At 44.3% G+C, this 17,283-nt stretch overlaps 1 protein-coding gene across 1 annotated transcript in view; it reads right to left on the bottom strand.

Moving 5' to 3' along the window:
- The window catches only part of LOC311240502 (SH3 and cysteine-rich domain-containing protein 2-like), a gene marked incomplete at its 5' end in the record, with an annotated part of 152,523 nt that overhangs the window by 20,597 nt on the left and 114,643 nt on the right, over nt 1-17,283 (bottom strand). Inside the window, 3 exons of the mRNA XM_084329079.1 lie at nt 2,948-3,017; nt 11,208-11,323; nt 15,115-15,199. Coding sequence (XP_084185205.1) covers nt 2,948-3,017; nt 11,208-11,323; nt 15,115-15,199 — 271 coding nt within the window. The remainder of the gene's footprint in view (nt 1-2,947; nt 3,018-11,207; nt 11,324-15,114; nt 15,200-17,283) is intronic.

Raw genomic sequence — 17,283 nt, 5'->3', positions numbered from 1 at the left:
TGGCGGAAGAGAGTATTTTAGTGTCATATTTAGCACATTGTCATGGAATACACCGCTTAGAAGCAACAGGCTGGCTAGGATAACTAGCTTGCACGGCGATGTTTTATATATTTACGTGGCGAGTATGTGTGTGGCGTGAATTCTGAGGCCACGTTTATAGTAGTGTGGGGTATACAGTGGACGTCGTTTCAATATATTGTGGCGGAAGAGAGTATTTTAGTGTCATATTTATTACATTGTCATGAGATATTCCGCTTGTCGGCTAACTGCTAACGTGCGCGGACTGATGACGACATCAACTCGACTCGAGACATTCGCTTAGAAACAACAGGCTGGCTAGGATAACTAGCTTGCACGGCGATGTTTTATATATTTACGTGCCGAGTATGTGTGTGGCGTGAATTCTGAGGCCACGTTTATAGTAGTGTGGGGTATACAGTGGACGTCGTTTCAATATATTGTGGCGGAAGAGAGTATTTTAGTGTCATATTTATTACATTGTCATGAGATATTCCGCTTGTCGGCTAACTGCTAACGTGCGCGGACTGATGACGACATCAACTCGACTCGAGACATTCGCAGCAGCATAAGAAGTTAATTAAACTTGACAGACATTATATCGACGATAATTATCGATATCGAATTATATGAAAATAATTTTATAATTTTATTGCGATAACGTTTTTGGTCATATCGCCCAGCCCTACTTCCAAACATACTACGTGCACACACACACACATCCACACATACCATAGAGTACAGTATACACATCCACACATACCATTGAGTACAGTATACACATACTGTACACACACATCCACACATACCATAGAGTACAGTATACATATACACACACACACACACACACACACACACACACACATATATCTCCACACATACCAGAGTACAATATACACAAACACACACACACACACATGCACACACACATCCACACATACCACAGAGCACATCCACAAACACACACCCACCATAGAGTACAGTATACACACTTCCATACATACTGTATACACACACACACACACACACACACACACACACACACACACACACACACACACACACACACACACACATAACATAGAGCTGAGCTCCGCAGTCACTACGACACCCAGACCCTGTGGTTCATCAGCCTCTCGCTTGCAGTGACTTCTATATAATATTAGTCTAGCAGGTCTGCGTGGAGTTACACATGAACCAGATTGAGTCTAGCAGCAGGTCTGCGTGGAGTTACACATGAACCAGATTGAGTCTAGCAGCAGGTCTGCATGGAGTTACACATGAACCAGATTGAGTCTAGCAGCAGGTCTGCGTGGAGTTACACATGAACCAGATTGAGTCTAGCAGCAGGTCTGCGTGGAGTTACACATGAACCAGATTGAGTCTAGCAGCAGGTCTGCGTGGAGTTACACATGAACCAGATTGAGTCTAGCAGCAGGTCTGCATGGAGTTACACATGAACCAGATTTAGTCTAGCAGGTCTGGAGTTACACATGAACCAGATTAGTGGAGTTACACATGAACCAGATTAATGGAGTTACACAGGAACCAGATTAGTGGAGTTACACATGAACCAGATTAGTGGAGTTACACATGAACCAGATTAGTGGAGTTACACAGGAACCAGATTAGTGGAGTTACACAGGAACCAGATTAGTGGAGTTACACATGAACCAGATTAGTGGAGTTACACAGGAACCAGATTTGTGGAGTTACACATGAACCAGATTAGTGGAGTTACACATGAACCAGATTAGTGGAGTTACACATGAACCAGATTAGTGGAGTTACACATGAACCAGATTAGTGGAGTTACACATGAACCAGATTAGTGGAGTTACACAGGAACCAGATTAGTGGAGTTACACATGAACCAGATTTAGTCTAGCAGGTCTGGAGTTACACATGAACCAGATTGAGTCTAGCAGCAGGTCTGGAGTTACACATGAACCAGATTTAGTCTAGCAGCAGGTCTGGAGTTACACATGAACCAGATTTAGTCTAGCAGGTCTGGAGTTACACATGAACCAGATTGAGTCTAGCAGGTCTGGAGTTACACATGAACCAGATTGAGTCTAGCAGCAGGTCTGGAGTTACACATGAACCAGATTTAGTCTAGCAGGTCTGGTGTTACACATGAACCAGATTAGTGGAGTTACACATGAACCAGATTAGTGGAGTTACACAGGAACCAGATTAGTGGAGTTACACATGAACCAGATTTAGTCTAGCAGGTCTGGAGTTACACATGAACCAGATTTAGTCTAGCAGGTCTGGAGTTACACATGAACCAGATTTAGTCTAGCAGGTCTGCATGGAGTTACACATGAACCAGATTTAGTCTAGCAGGTCTGCATGGAGTTACACATGAACCAGATTTAGTCTAGCAGGTCTGGAGTTACACATGAACCAGATTTAGTCTAGCAGGTCTGGAGTTACACATGAACCAGATTTAGTCTAGCAGGAGAGAGAAAATAGAATACCCTTTTCGTCAAACTGACAGTTGTATTGCCCCTATTGTTTGTTTAAGGGTTCACCTAGGATCATAAAAATCACTCTCTCTATAGGTCATAAATCTTATGACAGTTTTTATTATTTTATGACCCTAGGTGACCTTTATGATTTGACTTGTTGGTTGTTTGTTGGGCATCATTTCAAAAGGATGTTTTGAATGTTACTGTAAAAAATAAAATAAAATAAAAGCCCATAGCCACCCATACATTTTTTCAGAAAAGTGGGACCAGCAGTACATCACCAAACTGGGTGTGACTGTGGAACTCAGTATACAGTATACTATACAGACATCCATACACACTACACACACACACCCACAGACCCACAAACATCCACATAAATAGGTAGACACAACATCCACACATAAAGAGCAACACATCCACAGATAAGGTCCCAGACATGCATCTGTGTTTACCCCCCATCTCCGGAGGGATCTCTTCCTCCATACTGTACTCTTTCTGCTCCCTCTCATCTCCTCCCTCCCCCTTGAGAAAGAAGGGAATGAAGAGACATATAACGACAGAGGGATGAGGTCAAAGAAGATACAATTTGGGGGGCTTGGCGGTAGAAAACATCTCTCGATTTTGAATTATTCAGAACGTACAACATGAACAGAAAATACAACAAGGGGAGGCAGGGGGGCCTAGAGCAGGGCTGTCAAACTCAATTACCAAGGGGGGAAATGAAAAATACAGATGATTCATGTTGTGCTGCCAGCTCAATATGTTGTTGTAAATGCATTTCTGTTCATTCTCTGGTGCCTCAATGAATACAAGGAGGGCTGTTTAAAAGGTGGGTAAGGAGGCAGCATTTCTGTTCATTCTCTGGTGCCTCAATGAATACAAGGAGGGCTGTTTAAAAGGTGGGTAAGGAGGCAGCATTTCTGTTCATTCTCTGGTGCCTCAATGAATACAAGGAGGGCTGTTTAAAAGGTGGGTATGAGGCATCATTTATGGATAATTGGCTTATTATAGATTTATTTCTTATAGATTGAAATTACATATATTAGGATTTAATTCATTATTCACAGATGAGAGTTTTTAAGATTTTGCAATTGTAGGCTAACTATTGGAGAACGAAGAACAACACCTCACTTTCACTGGTCTCGCACAAAACTCTTTATTTCCATAGCGAGTAGGTGTGTGAAATGTATTAAAATAATGATACATTTGCATTAGCTATCAAGTTTCAATTAGTTATTCACCCACACTAGTGGAATGCACAAACGCGCGCGCGCACACACACACACACACACACACACACACACACACACACACACACACACACACACACACACACACACACACACACACACACACACACACACACACACCTCTCACCTCATCTAATAATTTCCACAGATTTGATTTCAGAGTAGGTATGATAAATTAGCAATAATCCAATTGATAAAGTAAAATTGGATGACGGATGACTGACAAACTTTTAAAAGCGAAAGTAAATAAAAAACATTTGACAACTAAATATTGGATCCTCCTCCAATGGTCCACGAAAACAAACATGGTTATATGTGTGGATAACGCTCTCTGCGACATTTGCGCAAGGTGCACTTGATTTCTATCACAGGCCAGTTGAATGGACCTGTCTCAAAACCCTGCCCTCTTTTCTTGGTCCTCCAATCACAGCTGTCGCTTACGTAAGCGACAGCTGTGATTGGAGGATCAAGAAAAGGGGCAGGGTTTGAGATAGGTCTATTGCGCCTATAGGTGAGGCAGCGGGCCAACATGAATTGGTAAGCAAATTCAGTCTGGGGCCCGGATGAAAAGGCCAGGCGGGCCGGATTTGACACATGTTACCTAGAGCTAAAGAGGCTGGCCAGTAACCGAAAGGTCGCTGGTTCGATCCCCGGCCTCAACAAGAGGGTGTATTCCAGCTGTGAGCTGGTGACTGAAAGGTATTATATCTACGGTGCCCACCATCCTGCCTAGGTGCCCTTGAGCAAGACACTGAATCCCAAAACTGCTCCAGGGGGTGCTGCACTGCAGGCAAACCTGCGCTCTGACCTCTCTGATTAAATGCTATGTGTGGGTGACTGTGTGTGTATGTGTTACTAGGAGGGATATGAGGACTGTGTGTGTAACTAGGAGGGATATGAGGACTGTGTGTGTTACTAGGAGGGATATGAGGACTGTGTGTATGTGTTACTAGGAGGGATATGAGGACTGTGTGTGTTACTAGGAGGGATATGAGGACTGTGTGTATGTGTTACTAGGAGGGATATGAGGACTGTGTGTGTAACTAGGAGGGATATGAGGACTGTGTGTATGTGTAACTAGGAGGGATATGAGGACTGTGTGTGTAACTAGGAGGGATATGAGGACTGTGTGTGTAACTAGGAGGGATATGAGGACTGTGTGTGTAACTAGGAGGGATATGAGGACTGTGTGTGTAACTAGGAGGGATATGAGGACTGTGTGTGTAACTAGGAGGGATATGAGGACTGTGTGTATGTGTTACTAGGAGGGATATGAGGACTGTGTGTGTAACTAGGAGGGATATGAGGACTGTGTGTGTGTGTAACTAGGAGGGATATGAGGACTGTGTGTGTAACTAGGAGGGATATGAGGACTGTGTGTATGTGTTACTAGGAGGGATATGAGGACTGTGTGTGTAACTAGGAGGGATATGAGGACTGTGTGTGTGTGTAACTAGGAGGGATATGAGGACTGTGTGTGTGTGTAACTAGGAGGGATATGAGGACTGTGTGTATGTGTAACTAGGAGGGATATGAGGACTGTGTGTGTGTGTAACTAGGAGGGATATGAGGACTGTGTGTGTAACTAGGAGGGATATGAGGACTGTGTGTAACTAGGAGGGATATAAGGACTGTGTGTGTGTAACTTGGAGGGATATGAGGACTGTGTGTGTGTGTGTGTGTGTGTGTGTGTGTGTGTGTGTGTGTGTGTGTGTGTAACTTGGAGGGAAATGAGGACTGTGTGTGTGTAACTCGGAGGGAAATGAGGACTGTGTGTGTGTAACTTGGAAGGATATGAGGACTGTGTGTGTGTGTAACTTGGAGGGATATGCGATAAGCCAGATTTTAATTCAATAAAATAATCGTCTTCTTCAAGCAGTTGAGTGCTCCTTCTCACTGTTCTGAACAGCCCTGCCAATTAATATTATTGGCACCATTGGCAAAATGTCCCCTTCATAAGCGCCTCACATATACATATGTTATAGTAAATGTTGGAGTGAATATAGATAACATTCACATTAACATAACCTATACATTTATATATGCGGGTTGTCCCAGGGGGAGGGGGGCACAACAGCCCTAGAAGGATATGAAGAGGATAAGACACAGCCCTGATGTTCTCAAGGACATGAAGAGGATGAGACACAGCCAGTGATGGGCACAATTTTATAAATGATTTTAAATGTGATGAACCCCACACAGGATGTCAAAAAGGAAGGTACTGGAGAGCGCACAGATCATCTTTAGAAAAATATTGAATAGGGGGCGGCTGGGTGGTGCAGCGGACATTGCGCTCGTCACCAACGCAAGAGACACCGGTATCGAATCCGGCTGTCAGCGTTGCCTCCGGCTTGGGCCGGCCATCATACTGACTCATTTGTCAGAGTCAGCGGGAGGAGAGTCGATGGGTGGTAGTCTGGTAGTTGTAAACAGCCACTCCTACAGGTCGTTCAGGGCGCCTGCACAGCAAAGACAGGAAAATGGCGGGGGCAGTGTGAGCCTCCAACACGTTACTCCTCGCCAATGAGAGTCCGCGCTGGCAGGTGAAAAGATGTGACTGGCTGCCTCCACATGTATCGGAGGGGACATGTGATGGGCTTCTATCCTCCCTATGACCGGCCAGTGGGGGGCACATGCAAGCAACGATCAGGACAGGGGAGGGAAAATTGGCACGAGAGGTAAATTGGGATGGGAGAAAAATCACAGAAAAGGGAGAAAAAGTAGATACAAAAATATATATATATTGAATAGGGTGCAAAAAACACTGACGTTCACTTTCAACACATCCGTGTCTTCTGAAGATCTTTGCACCCCATTAAATCTTTTTCTAAAGATAATCCGTGTCTCCAGTACCTTCCTTTTTGATGACCATATGGTCCTCATCCGAGTAGCACCGGTCCTCGACTGAACATGTTTAGTTTGTGAACCCTCTCAAGCCCACACAGGATGCGTTGAATGTTAATTCCGAGTAAGGAAAATAAATAAAAGAACTTTTTCAGCCCATAGCTAACCCATATATTTTCTTCTGAAAAGTGGGACCAGCAGTACGTCACCAAACTGGGTGGGACTGTGGAACTCTATACAGACACACTTCCATACATGATGAGGATAAGACATAGTCCCAACGTTCTCCCCAATTTAGTCCTTATGACAATTCCCTGTGCGTGTCACGGTCCTGGTCATTGCGCTGCCCTACTATCGGTCTAGGGAGGGTGCAGACAACCACCACGGCTCCCACGATACAGTACATGTGGAGTCGCCAGCCGCTACTTTTCACCTGACAGCAAGGAGTTTCACTGGGAGAGCGTAACACAAGTGGAGGTTCACGCTATCTAACCCAGATCCCCTCCCTGCTGAACAGGATCCCTGACCGACCAGTAGGGGTCACTATTGCAACGACCAGGATTAATACTCCACCGGCTTCCCACCCGCGAACACTGCCAATGGTGTTCGTTAGAACGTGCAACCAAGCTGGAAGTACCACTACCGAGAATTTTACTCGGTCTCTGCGGTGGTAGTGCTTTTACCTTCACACTACCAAGCGGCTACACTTCAAAATACTGCTCATCACATTCAAAGCCCTCAACAAACTGATGCAGATCTTGACTCGCATCAAGACCAAGCTCCAGACCTGGGGCCACCCTCCCTCTGGAATGCCCTCCCCAGCCACATCCGGAGTGCCAACACCCTATTGTCCTTTAAAACAGCCCTCAAAACCCACCTTTTCACTCTTGCTATCGACCATTAACTGTTTTTGTTTTGTTTTGTTCAGTTTTTTTGTTGTTTACACTGTAAAGTGTCTTTGAGCATCGTAAAAGCGCTATATGCATTATTATTATTATTATTATTATTATTATTATTATTATTATTATTATTATTATTATTATTATTATTATTATTATTATTATTATTATTATTATTACCACAACGCTACTTCTTTTGTCTCCGAGTGGTAAAGGGGAAGCCATATTCTAATAACTCTCTATAACGACACTGACCTTATCCTCGTCTTATTATTCTAGCAGCAACCTAGAGGCTGGAGAAGTGTGAGCTTGTGGCTGAAAGGTTGCCTGTTCAAAATCCCTGGATCAACTGGGAAAATCTGGGCAATTACTGTCAGGGTGCTCCTGAGCAAGGCATCGTCAATTGCTCCAATGGAGTTGCTCAGTGGCCAATAGCACAAGCCTCTGGTTGCACTGGGCAGCTCCCTGGTGTGAGTGTGAGTGTGAGTGTGAGTGTGAGTGTGTGTGTGTGTGTGTGCGTGAGTGCGTGCGTGCGTGCGATTACCCCAGCAACTACTCAGACCATTGCTGTAAAAAGACTATGTTATCAATATCCATTCTACTCTGTATATCTTATTCCTAAATATCTTCTCATCTCCCTATTGGCTGTAGCTGACGGTACGGGTATGCACACTGCTAAACTTTGATTGACAGGTCAAGAGGGTTATGAGAGTTCAAGATCAGATCTGACTCCTCCCTCCCTTCCTCCTTCATCTACAGGAGTGCCATCCTCATGTCAAAATGACCTCGTTTATTTGTATTTTCATTGGACAATGTCTTGTTACTATAAACAGCCCAATAAATATGTTGGACTGTTTTGTCCTATGAAAGGCTGTACCCGCTGTGGAGTTTCAGTAACTTGTGCCAATTGTGTCACTGTGACCCGCTCCTTGGAACCTGGCTGGAACAAACACCCGCCGTTCTCGCAGAACTCTGGGTCATCTCTCTGTCATCTCTCTCTGTTGTCTCTCTGTGTCGTCTCTGTGTCGTCTTTGCCTGTCAAATGCAATGTCTGCTGCAGTCCACTTTTTACAGTCTTCTCTCTCTCTCTCTCTCTGGCCTTTTAAGCTGTCTGCCAATGATCAGCATTGACCATATTCACACGGCAGCCATTTTGCTCTTAGGCTGGTACGGTGGGAACAGGGTGGAAAGGAACCCAACCTGAGCACGACATCAGATCAAAATGGCCGATGTGTGAGAATTCTGCTCTTTGCTCACTGCGAGGGATGGTGCAGAATCCTGCCGAGATCATGGTGAGCTTTTAACACAGGGAGGATTAGGCAAAATTCTCAGAGCTGCTTCTGCTTACATCACATAAAGCTGTATTTGTAGCTCTTTGAAAAGCTCATCGGTCACCACACTCTCCATAGACAGGGAGGTCAACCGTTCTGCCGAAATGTAATCACATGGGAGCTCCGCCCACAATGCTATGCAGAACGCAGTTTAGGCTCCTTAAATTTTCGGGCCACTTGCCTCACAAAAAGCAAAAGTCCCAGACGATACTTTCAATTGGTAGAAAAAACAACCACTCAAATAGTAGCCAATCCCTGTGCGCACACAATGGCATTTGTCAGTTGATGATTTGTTGGGGATATGCCTGTCAGAATGGCATCTGCATTTTTCATTCAAATGGCTACTCCCCTTAAAGAGGAGCCAACAACAAGGTTTTTGCATCCAAATGTCACCCCAAATCTCGACTACAACCGTGTAAAATTGGATTCTTCTTTCTGTTTGGGACTTTTGAGTTTTTAACCAAAAAGCGCCATCACCTATTAGGAATTCAATGCGGCCAAAGCGGCATGAGAGTTCTCACACTGCTATTTACAATCCTCTCTGAGGCAGTTTTCCATGATCAATTATAATAGATTATAGCCAGGTAGTTATATGTCATTTAAATAAATATTGGCTCTATACCACGATTTAAAAAAATATATTTTCGGTGATGGCAGAAAAAACCTTGACCTCCCTATCATAGAAAAACAATGGCCCAGCCAGCGCACAGGTGATCGATGATCATATGCTGGCAGCTTTAGTGTCTTGACCTATGATGCTAATTCTGATTTACATGAATGTGGAGTCACAGAACACCCCCCCCCCCCCTCAGCAGCACAGCATTTCATTCCATTATGTATTATGAATATGTTATTCAGTAGAAGAATATGGTTTGTACTCATTATGACTAGATCCTTTTTTTAAATAAATGCAAACATTAACAAACATCATTCAACACTGAAGAAGGCACTAGCTGAAATGTTTGTGCTTCTTGTGCATTAATGAAAAAAATAGAATCATTTAAAAAGATTAGCATGAGAACATAAAAGCTTTGGAGAATGTACCACTTTTTGAGTGTGAGCCATATTCATTCTATTGAATATATTTAATAATAATTAATACATTTCAGGACACCCAAGGTCACCTTACAGATCGTAGAAAAAAAAGACAGCAAGGCAGTTAAAAGTCAAGGTTAAAAAATTAAACAAACAACAGGAAGTATAAAAAACAGTGAAGTTAAAATAACAAACAAACAAACAAACAGCAGGGGGTATAGGACAGTGACGGAGGTTATAGTGAATATGCGAGTTTGAACAGATTTCAGTTTTCAGTTGTGATTTGAATGACGAGAGTGAGTCTGACTGTCGGATAATAGTGGGGGCAGGGAGTTCCAGAGTCTGGGAGCCGAGCAGCTGAACGCTCGGGCACCCATGGTACTGAGGCGTGAGCTGGGGATGGAGAGGAGTCCAGTAGATGATGAGCGGAGGGTGCGGGAGGGGGTGTATTTCTGGACGAGGTCAGTGATGTAGATGGGGGCTAGATTGTGGAGGGCTTTGAAGGTGAGTAGGAGGTTTTTGAAATCGATCTGGTAGTGCACAGGGAGCCAGTGTAGTTGAATGAGGACAGGGGTGATGTGGTCGGATGAGGAGAGCGTTGCAGTAATCGATCCGGGATGTGACAAATGAGTGGACCAGGGTTTCCGTATTTGATTGGGACAGGGATGGGCGGAGTCTGGAGATATTACGGAGGTGAAAGAAGGCAGACCGGGTGATGTTTTTGATGTGTGGTGCAAAGGAGAGGGAACCGTCCAGGATGACACAGAGGCTTTTAACTTGGGGGTAGAAGGGTACAGGGAAGCCGTCGATGGTGATGTTTGGAACTTCACCATCTACAGTACAATTTCTACAGTTTTTTTAACCACCAAAAGGGTGATTGCGGTAATTCCTCCTACATACTTATAAATGTGTTATGACTGTTATTTCACAAGCATAACATATTGATGGAGTAACATGGTATGATAACGTGGTATGAATATCCAGTTAATGTAAATCGTTACCAAATTAAGTTCTCAATTAAGTCAACTTGCTTGAAAACCAAAAACTCCTAACAAGCAAATGATGCAGGTCCTATAAATCACCTGTTATATAACTTATAAATCACAGGCCCTGATGATTCTGAAGACACAGACAAGGGGTTCTACTCAGGTTAATCATTCAGTCCAAGGGATGCTAATTGACCATGTTCACACGTGGCCATTTTGCTCTTATGTCATGCTCAGGCTGTTGGGAACAGGGTGGAAAGGAATCCCAACCTCGGCATGACATAAGAGCAAAATGGCCACCGTGTGCATACAGTATGATCAACGGTCCTACGGTCCCCTATCCAGCCCAGGCGGTGAGGTGTCATACCAGGCTGCGGGTGGGAGACTCTGACACACTGCCAAAACTGGAGCGGCTCATCTGTGCCAGGGACGTCCCGAAGCGCAAGGCTGCGTAGACCGGGTCTACACGGGCCCGCACCACCTCTGAAAACACACACACACACACACACACACACACTTTCAGATCTAATTGTATTGCCTATATTTATGTCTTTCTACTATTACCCTGCCCATACCTCTACCTCACCTCCACCCTCCTCCATGCTGCCCTGACGCCCACATTTTCCCAAGGGGATCAATATAGGAATGTCTTATCTCACTCACACACACACACACACACACACACACACACACACACACACACACACACACACACACACACACACACACACACACACACACACACACACACACACACACACACACACACACACACACACACGACATGTACTATGCACATGGAAACAGACTTGCTGTATACAGTATGTACGTGTACATGTGCCCACAGAAACTTGCATGCATGCACGCACACTCTCATTATGCGCGCGCGGAATAACCACACAAACACAAATACACACATAACCAATCTCATTTACACACAATCCACACACACACACAAAACCATCTTTAGGGCTTGTGTCCATAGCGGACATTTTATGAGTTGTCAGCTCCTTCCTGTCATTCATTTCTATGCTACAGGCACGACAGGCGCGCTCCTCTTCCCAGCGCTGCGCCTCGCGTTTATGAGCTCTCGGTGGCAGCGTTTTTGGGCGGAGCGCTCCCAGCGCATAAAGTTGAAACTACAGTAGTTCAACTTTTGGAAAGGAGCGCGCTCATCAAGGTAATCAACATCGAGGATTGGGCGGAGCCGCGGCAGTCGCGAGACCCAGGAAAACGCTCTGAGCTTTTTTTTCCTTTTTTTCAAAGCGGTCCGCCTTGAAAAAAACGTCCGCTATGGACACAAGCCCTTAGAGGGTTTAAGTATCACCAGACTTTGAGATCATATAGACAGCCTACGTCATCAGGAACCAGTGAGAGTCTAAATATAACTAGTACCACAGTCACTGCTACAGTGACCCACTTAAGATCTGAGAGAGAGAGGGAGGACAGCAGTTACAAGTGAAAGTGACTTCAAGAGAGTGAGATAAGCCTTCAAAAACAAACACTTTTTCTTCTTAAGCGAGAGATATCTTTCCGTTTCAATAGCGGTGAAATCTCCTGGGATGTAATCAAGAAATGGAAGGGAAGCGGAGCTGCCATGGGATGCAAACTCTACAGACAAGCCTCAGGAAGCCTGAGAAGTGATGTGAAATGGTGACTCCCAAGCTACTGAATACTGCATGCTCTCTGGCTGTTTCTGGAAGGTCTGCCACCACCTCCCGTTAGCCTATTGTTCTTCTCAGTGTTATTCCAGCTCCAGGTCTGCCACCACCTCCCGTTAGTTTATTGTTCTCAGTGTTATTCCAGCTCCAGGGCCCTCATTTATCAATAATGCGTATAGTAGAAATAGTGTTCTTTTTTCGTTCCTAAGCACGGAATTTAGAATGTCTCTATGCACAAAAAAATCGGGATTCATTATCCGTGCGTGTACGCACACTCCGTGTTGATAAATACCAATGTTCTTACCGTCTATGCTTGTGCATGATTGTAAGCATTTGCATACAGAACAGCCCCTAATTAACCATATTATGGTGAGAATATGTGAAATATATATGTGAAATAATGGACTAAGCGAACTATGAGAAGCTTCACTGAGAGCGAGATTGAGGTCTAACCAACAAATTGAACGTATACAGCATCTTCTGTTGTGAACAATCTTATTTGGAAACATGACACACAGAATAATAGTATTTAGCTTTTTATTTGAAACAATATTTAATCGCATTTGGAGGTGGGTATTCTGTGTCTTTCCCCTGTGCCAAACAAGCAGGCCAACTGCGCTCTAAATGGCTCTTGTGCGGCGAGTGAGCCCGTTATAATTGCGCTCCTGTTGGGTCGTTCAGAGTCATTAACTATGTCTTCAGTGGATAACCCTGATCACCTGCATTTAAGTGATATTTTAATTACAGATACCCCAGTAATAACATTACAATTGAATTCAATAAAATTAGGCCTGAATGGATAACGCTCACCAATAAGCCACCCATCTTCAACAGCATCTCCATGGACACGAAGGCCCACAGAACTGTTCTGCACTATCAGCACTATCAGCACTGTTCTGCACTATTTGCTTGTACAGTTGTACAGTGTGTCCCCCCCCCCAACAATAATTACACTCATGTCTCTATTTTACAATTATGAATTATGGGTCCGACTCCGAACACGTCAGTGTTGAAACTAATGCATGAAAGGTTATTTCCGCGTCTGATGCAGTCTTCATATTCTACCGCTTGGTGACATGTACGCACGGTCTGAGCTGTGCGTAGATATACGCACAAACTCAAGCACACGTTCATTTTGATAAATCCCACACTTTGCTTAGAAATTATCATATGCACGGTTTACGCACATATATGTGCGTATGCAGCATTGATAAATGAGGGCCCAGGTCTGCCACCACCTCCCGTTAGCCTATTGTTCTCAGTGTTATTCCAGCTCCAGGTCTGCCACCACCTCCCGTTAGCCTATTGTTCTCAGTGTTATTCCAGCTCCAGGTCACGTGCCGCAGCCTCCAGACTCAAATTGCAGAACCTCACATGGAAACCACTGTGCAGTGTTTTCATCAGACAGAATGGAGAACAGAAAAGTCATTAGAAAGTCTGCATGAAATGTCAGCAGGATGACTTGTGGTTGGATTAAGCTTCATATCTACCGTCAACATCGAAAGCCTGCATCACTGGGCATTTCCAAGAGCAGGTGTGCAGCAATATGTATTTAACTTTGAGAGCTTTATCCGCGTTCAATTTTCAACGTGCGGGGGAGTCTGACTCATGTGCGCACAGTCACCTTTTCTGTTCACTCTGGGTTGCCAGGTTGTGCAGGAACGATTAAACATTGTGTATGAAGTTGATTAGACAGTCTCTCCGATCTAATCTGGCAACACAATCCCCCGTACAGAGCCCAATTTCTATTTGTGTCACTATACAACTCGTTTTGTTGGGGGGGGAAACAGGGGTGTAGGAGCCATTTATGTTTGTAGTATTACATAGCTGAGCCATAATTTACTTTATGCCTTAGTGTTCATGTATAATATATGGTTAAGTGAGAAATGTTTTTTAGATTTTTCTTTGCAAGCGCTCTTACTTGACCTGCTGACCTATAGGTGATCATCATTTACAATTTACAATTTAGTCATTTAGCTGAACGCTTTTATCCAAAGCGACTTACAGATTGTGAACAACAAGTCACCAGGAGGGGTACATCTCTGGCGGCTAAGGGTCAGTGGCATTGTTCGTCAAATATGGAGCTTGAGTGTTACACTCTGAGTGCATAGTAGTATAGACATATTAGCAAGATAGGTAGTAGTATAACAATAGTAGCATACTGTAGTATTAGGGTACATATTAGTAAAAAGGTTAGAGGGTTAGTATTTATTTTATAAAAAAAAAAATCTTCAGATATTATTTCAGATATTGTTTGAAGAGGTGTGTTTTTAGTCTGCGGAGGGAAACCTGACTGCGGTGGGAAGTTCGTTCCACCATTGTGGAGCAAGGACTGAGAATAATTTCCACCAGGGGCTCGGATAGGAGTGGGTCTGAGGCGGCGAGAAGATGCAGAGCGTAGGGGTCTTGAGTCAAGCCATCTTCAGTACAGTGCCAGGTGAAGGACAATAAGATGCACACACCTAGCTATGGTATGGCAAACACACACACACACACACACACACACACACACACACACACACACACACACACACACACACACACACACACACACACAAACACACGCATGCACGCACTCACGAGTGTACACACCACTCTACAGGCTGTGCTCACCTTGGCTGGGCTGGACCTCCTTGACGACAGCCAGCTGGTCGTTGACGAGCATGGGGGAGCTGAAGTTCCGCTTAAATGCCCCGGTCTAATGAAGAAGAGGATGAGGTCATAATGATACACTGCTTCCATTACTTCCTGTACCTTTCAGTTATGGCCTTTCTCCTATGTTGTGATGTAAGACGATAATGAAGTTGTTTAAAAGATAAATTAATTGAAAACACAGCGAGACATACTGTACAAACACATACAGTTATGTACACACATTATCAACCACACACGCGCGCACACTCACACACACGCATCAGTCAATAAGTGGAGCCTGTAAAGACTGTGGTCTTGCTTTCCTTACTGCTAATTGTAAACAATCAATTCAGTCAGAGAATCCACAGTGGTCCAATCTAACTGCTCATTACAGTGGCACACTCACTCGTGCAGATACACACAGGCTTGTGTATGAGCCCACACACACACACACACACACACACACACACACACACACACACACACACACACACACACACACACACACACACACACACACACACACACACACACACACACACACACACACACACACACACACACACACACACACACACACACACACACACACACACACACACAATTTCACAGTGAATTAAGCACAGTAACTGTTTCAGTGAAGATATATTTTTTCCCTGCCCCCTACTTCCAGCATCTTCTCGTCCCGCGTCTGAAGGGAAACGGGTCAAGCTGGGACTTTAGATTGATACCCGTGTTTTTGTCTGGTCCCAGAGCGAGGGGCTGTCGCACGACTGATTAATGGTCTCCTGGCTCACTATTGATTAGTGGTTATCATTTCAAGCATGTCATCTCACCACACATACTGTAGTACTAGTTGACATTTGGTAAATGGAATGGAATGGACTGCATTTATATAACTTACGCCTCACATTCACCCGTTCACTCACACATGCGCACACCGACGGTGGCCAACCTGCTCATTGTGCAGTGAGTGTCTTGCTCAAGGACGACCACTCTACCTCCTGATCCACGGTTGCTCCCATGCATTTGACTCTTCTTTAACCCTTTCACTGCCGCACTACCAAACGGTTAACCCTTTCACTGCGGCAATACACAGAAGGTTAACCCTTTCACTGCCACACAACAGCCGTTAACCCCGGCGACCGATTACGATTTTGAGACGGTACCCATACTTTCACTTAAGTATAATTTCTGGGTACTTTTTACACTCTCATAGCTATAATATAGAATATATATATAGCCCTGCAAACACCGCCACTTATTCCTTTTTTTTTTTGATCAATTTTTTTTTATTATTAATTACATGAAACAAGACAACACAATAACCACAGTAACAAAAAACATAACTCCACAGGAGAATAACAAACAATAATAATACAGAATAATAAATTATAAAGACAAAAAAGAAAAAGAAACAGCGTCCAACCTATCAATTATAGATGGCTACTTCAATAACAAAAGGTCTTCAAACATGCCAACCTTTCCCCACCTTTACAAAGTGGAGTGACTTAAAAGATTGTTTACGAGAGTGTTGCCGCAGATTTACTGTAGATAGCCTAGGTCCCTTACACATGTTCAAGACTGCCAAACTCGCAGAAGGTAAAGTGTAAGAAGAAAGAAAATCTTCCTCCAAGTTGGTTGACAGGTCAATCAGTCTGCCAATATTAGTCCCTTGGGGAGATGGTATGTGAATTGACATATAGCGCAGAATAGCTAAATATCAACCCCCCCCTAAAATCCCCCCAGTCAAAGTTAAGAAGGACAAGACAAAAACCAAGACAGACAAAACATTTCCTCCTCCCCCTCCCCAGAGACCGCCGGACCCCCCCGATCAAGCACCCCAACCCCGCTCAGCCGCACACGGCGGTCTTTACCTTCTCAGCTGCTGCGAACCACAGGTCAATGCCAGCCTGCCCTACCCCAATCACCCGCGCCGTGGATATCTCAAGATAAATCACATCCAATAGAGTTAGGGACCAGTTAATCATTGTAAGCTTCTCAGGCTCCTTCCATCTCATTGCTATTAGCTTCTTCGCTGCTGTGACGCCCGCTAGGACAACCCTTTTCAGTTGTACGGACGCGGGTAGTGTCGTTATATCGTTCAGGAGTAGCGTAACAGCTGTGAATGGGATAGTTAAGCCACAC

The sequence above is a fragment of the Notolepis coatsorum genome, assembly GCF_963971535.1.
Source record: "Notolepis coatsorum genome assembly, chromosome: 14".
NCBI classification, from domain to species: Eukaryota; Metazoa; Chordata; class Actinopteri; order Aulopiformes; family Paralepididae; genus Notolepis; species Notolepis coatsorum.
The sequence above is the reverse complement of the archived record's forward strand: the minus strand, read 5'-3'. Positions and strand labels throughout refer to the sequence as shown.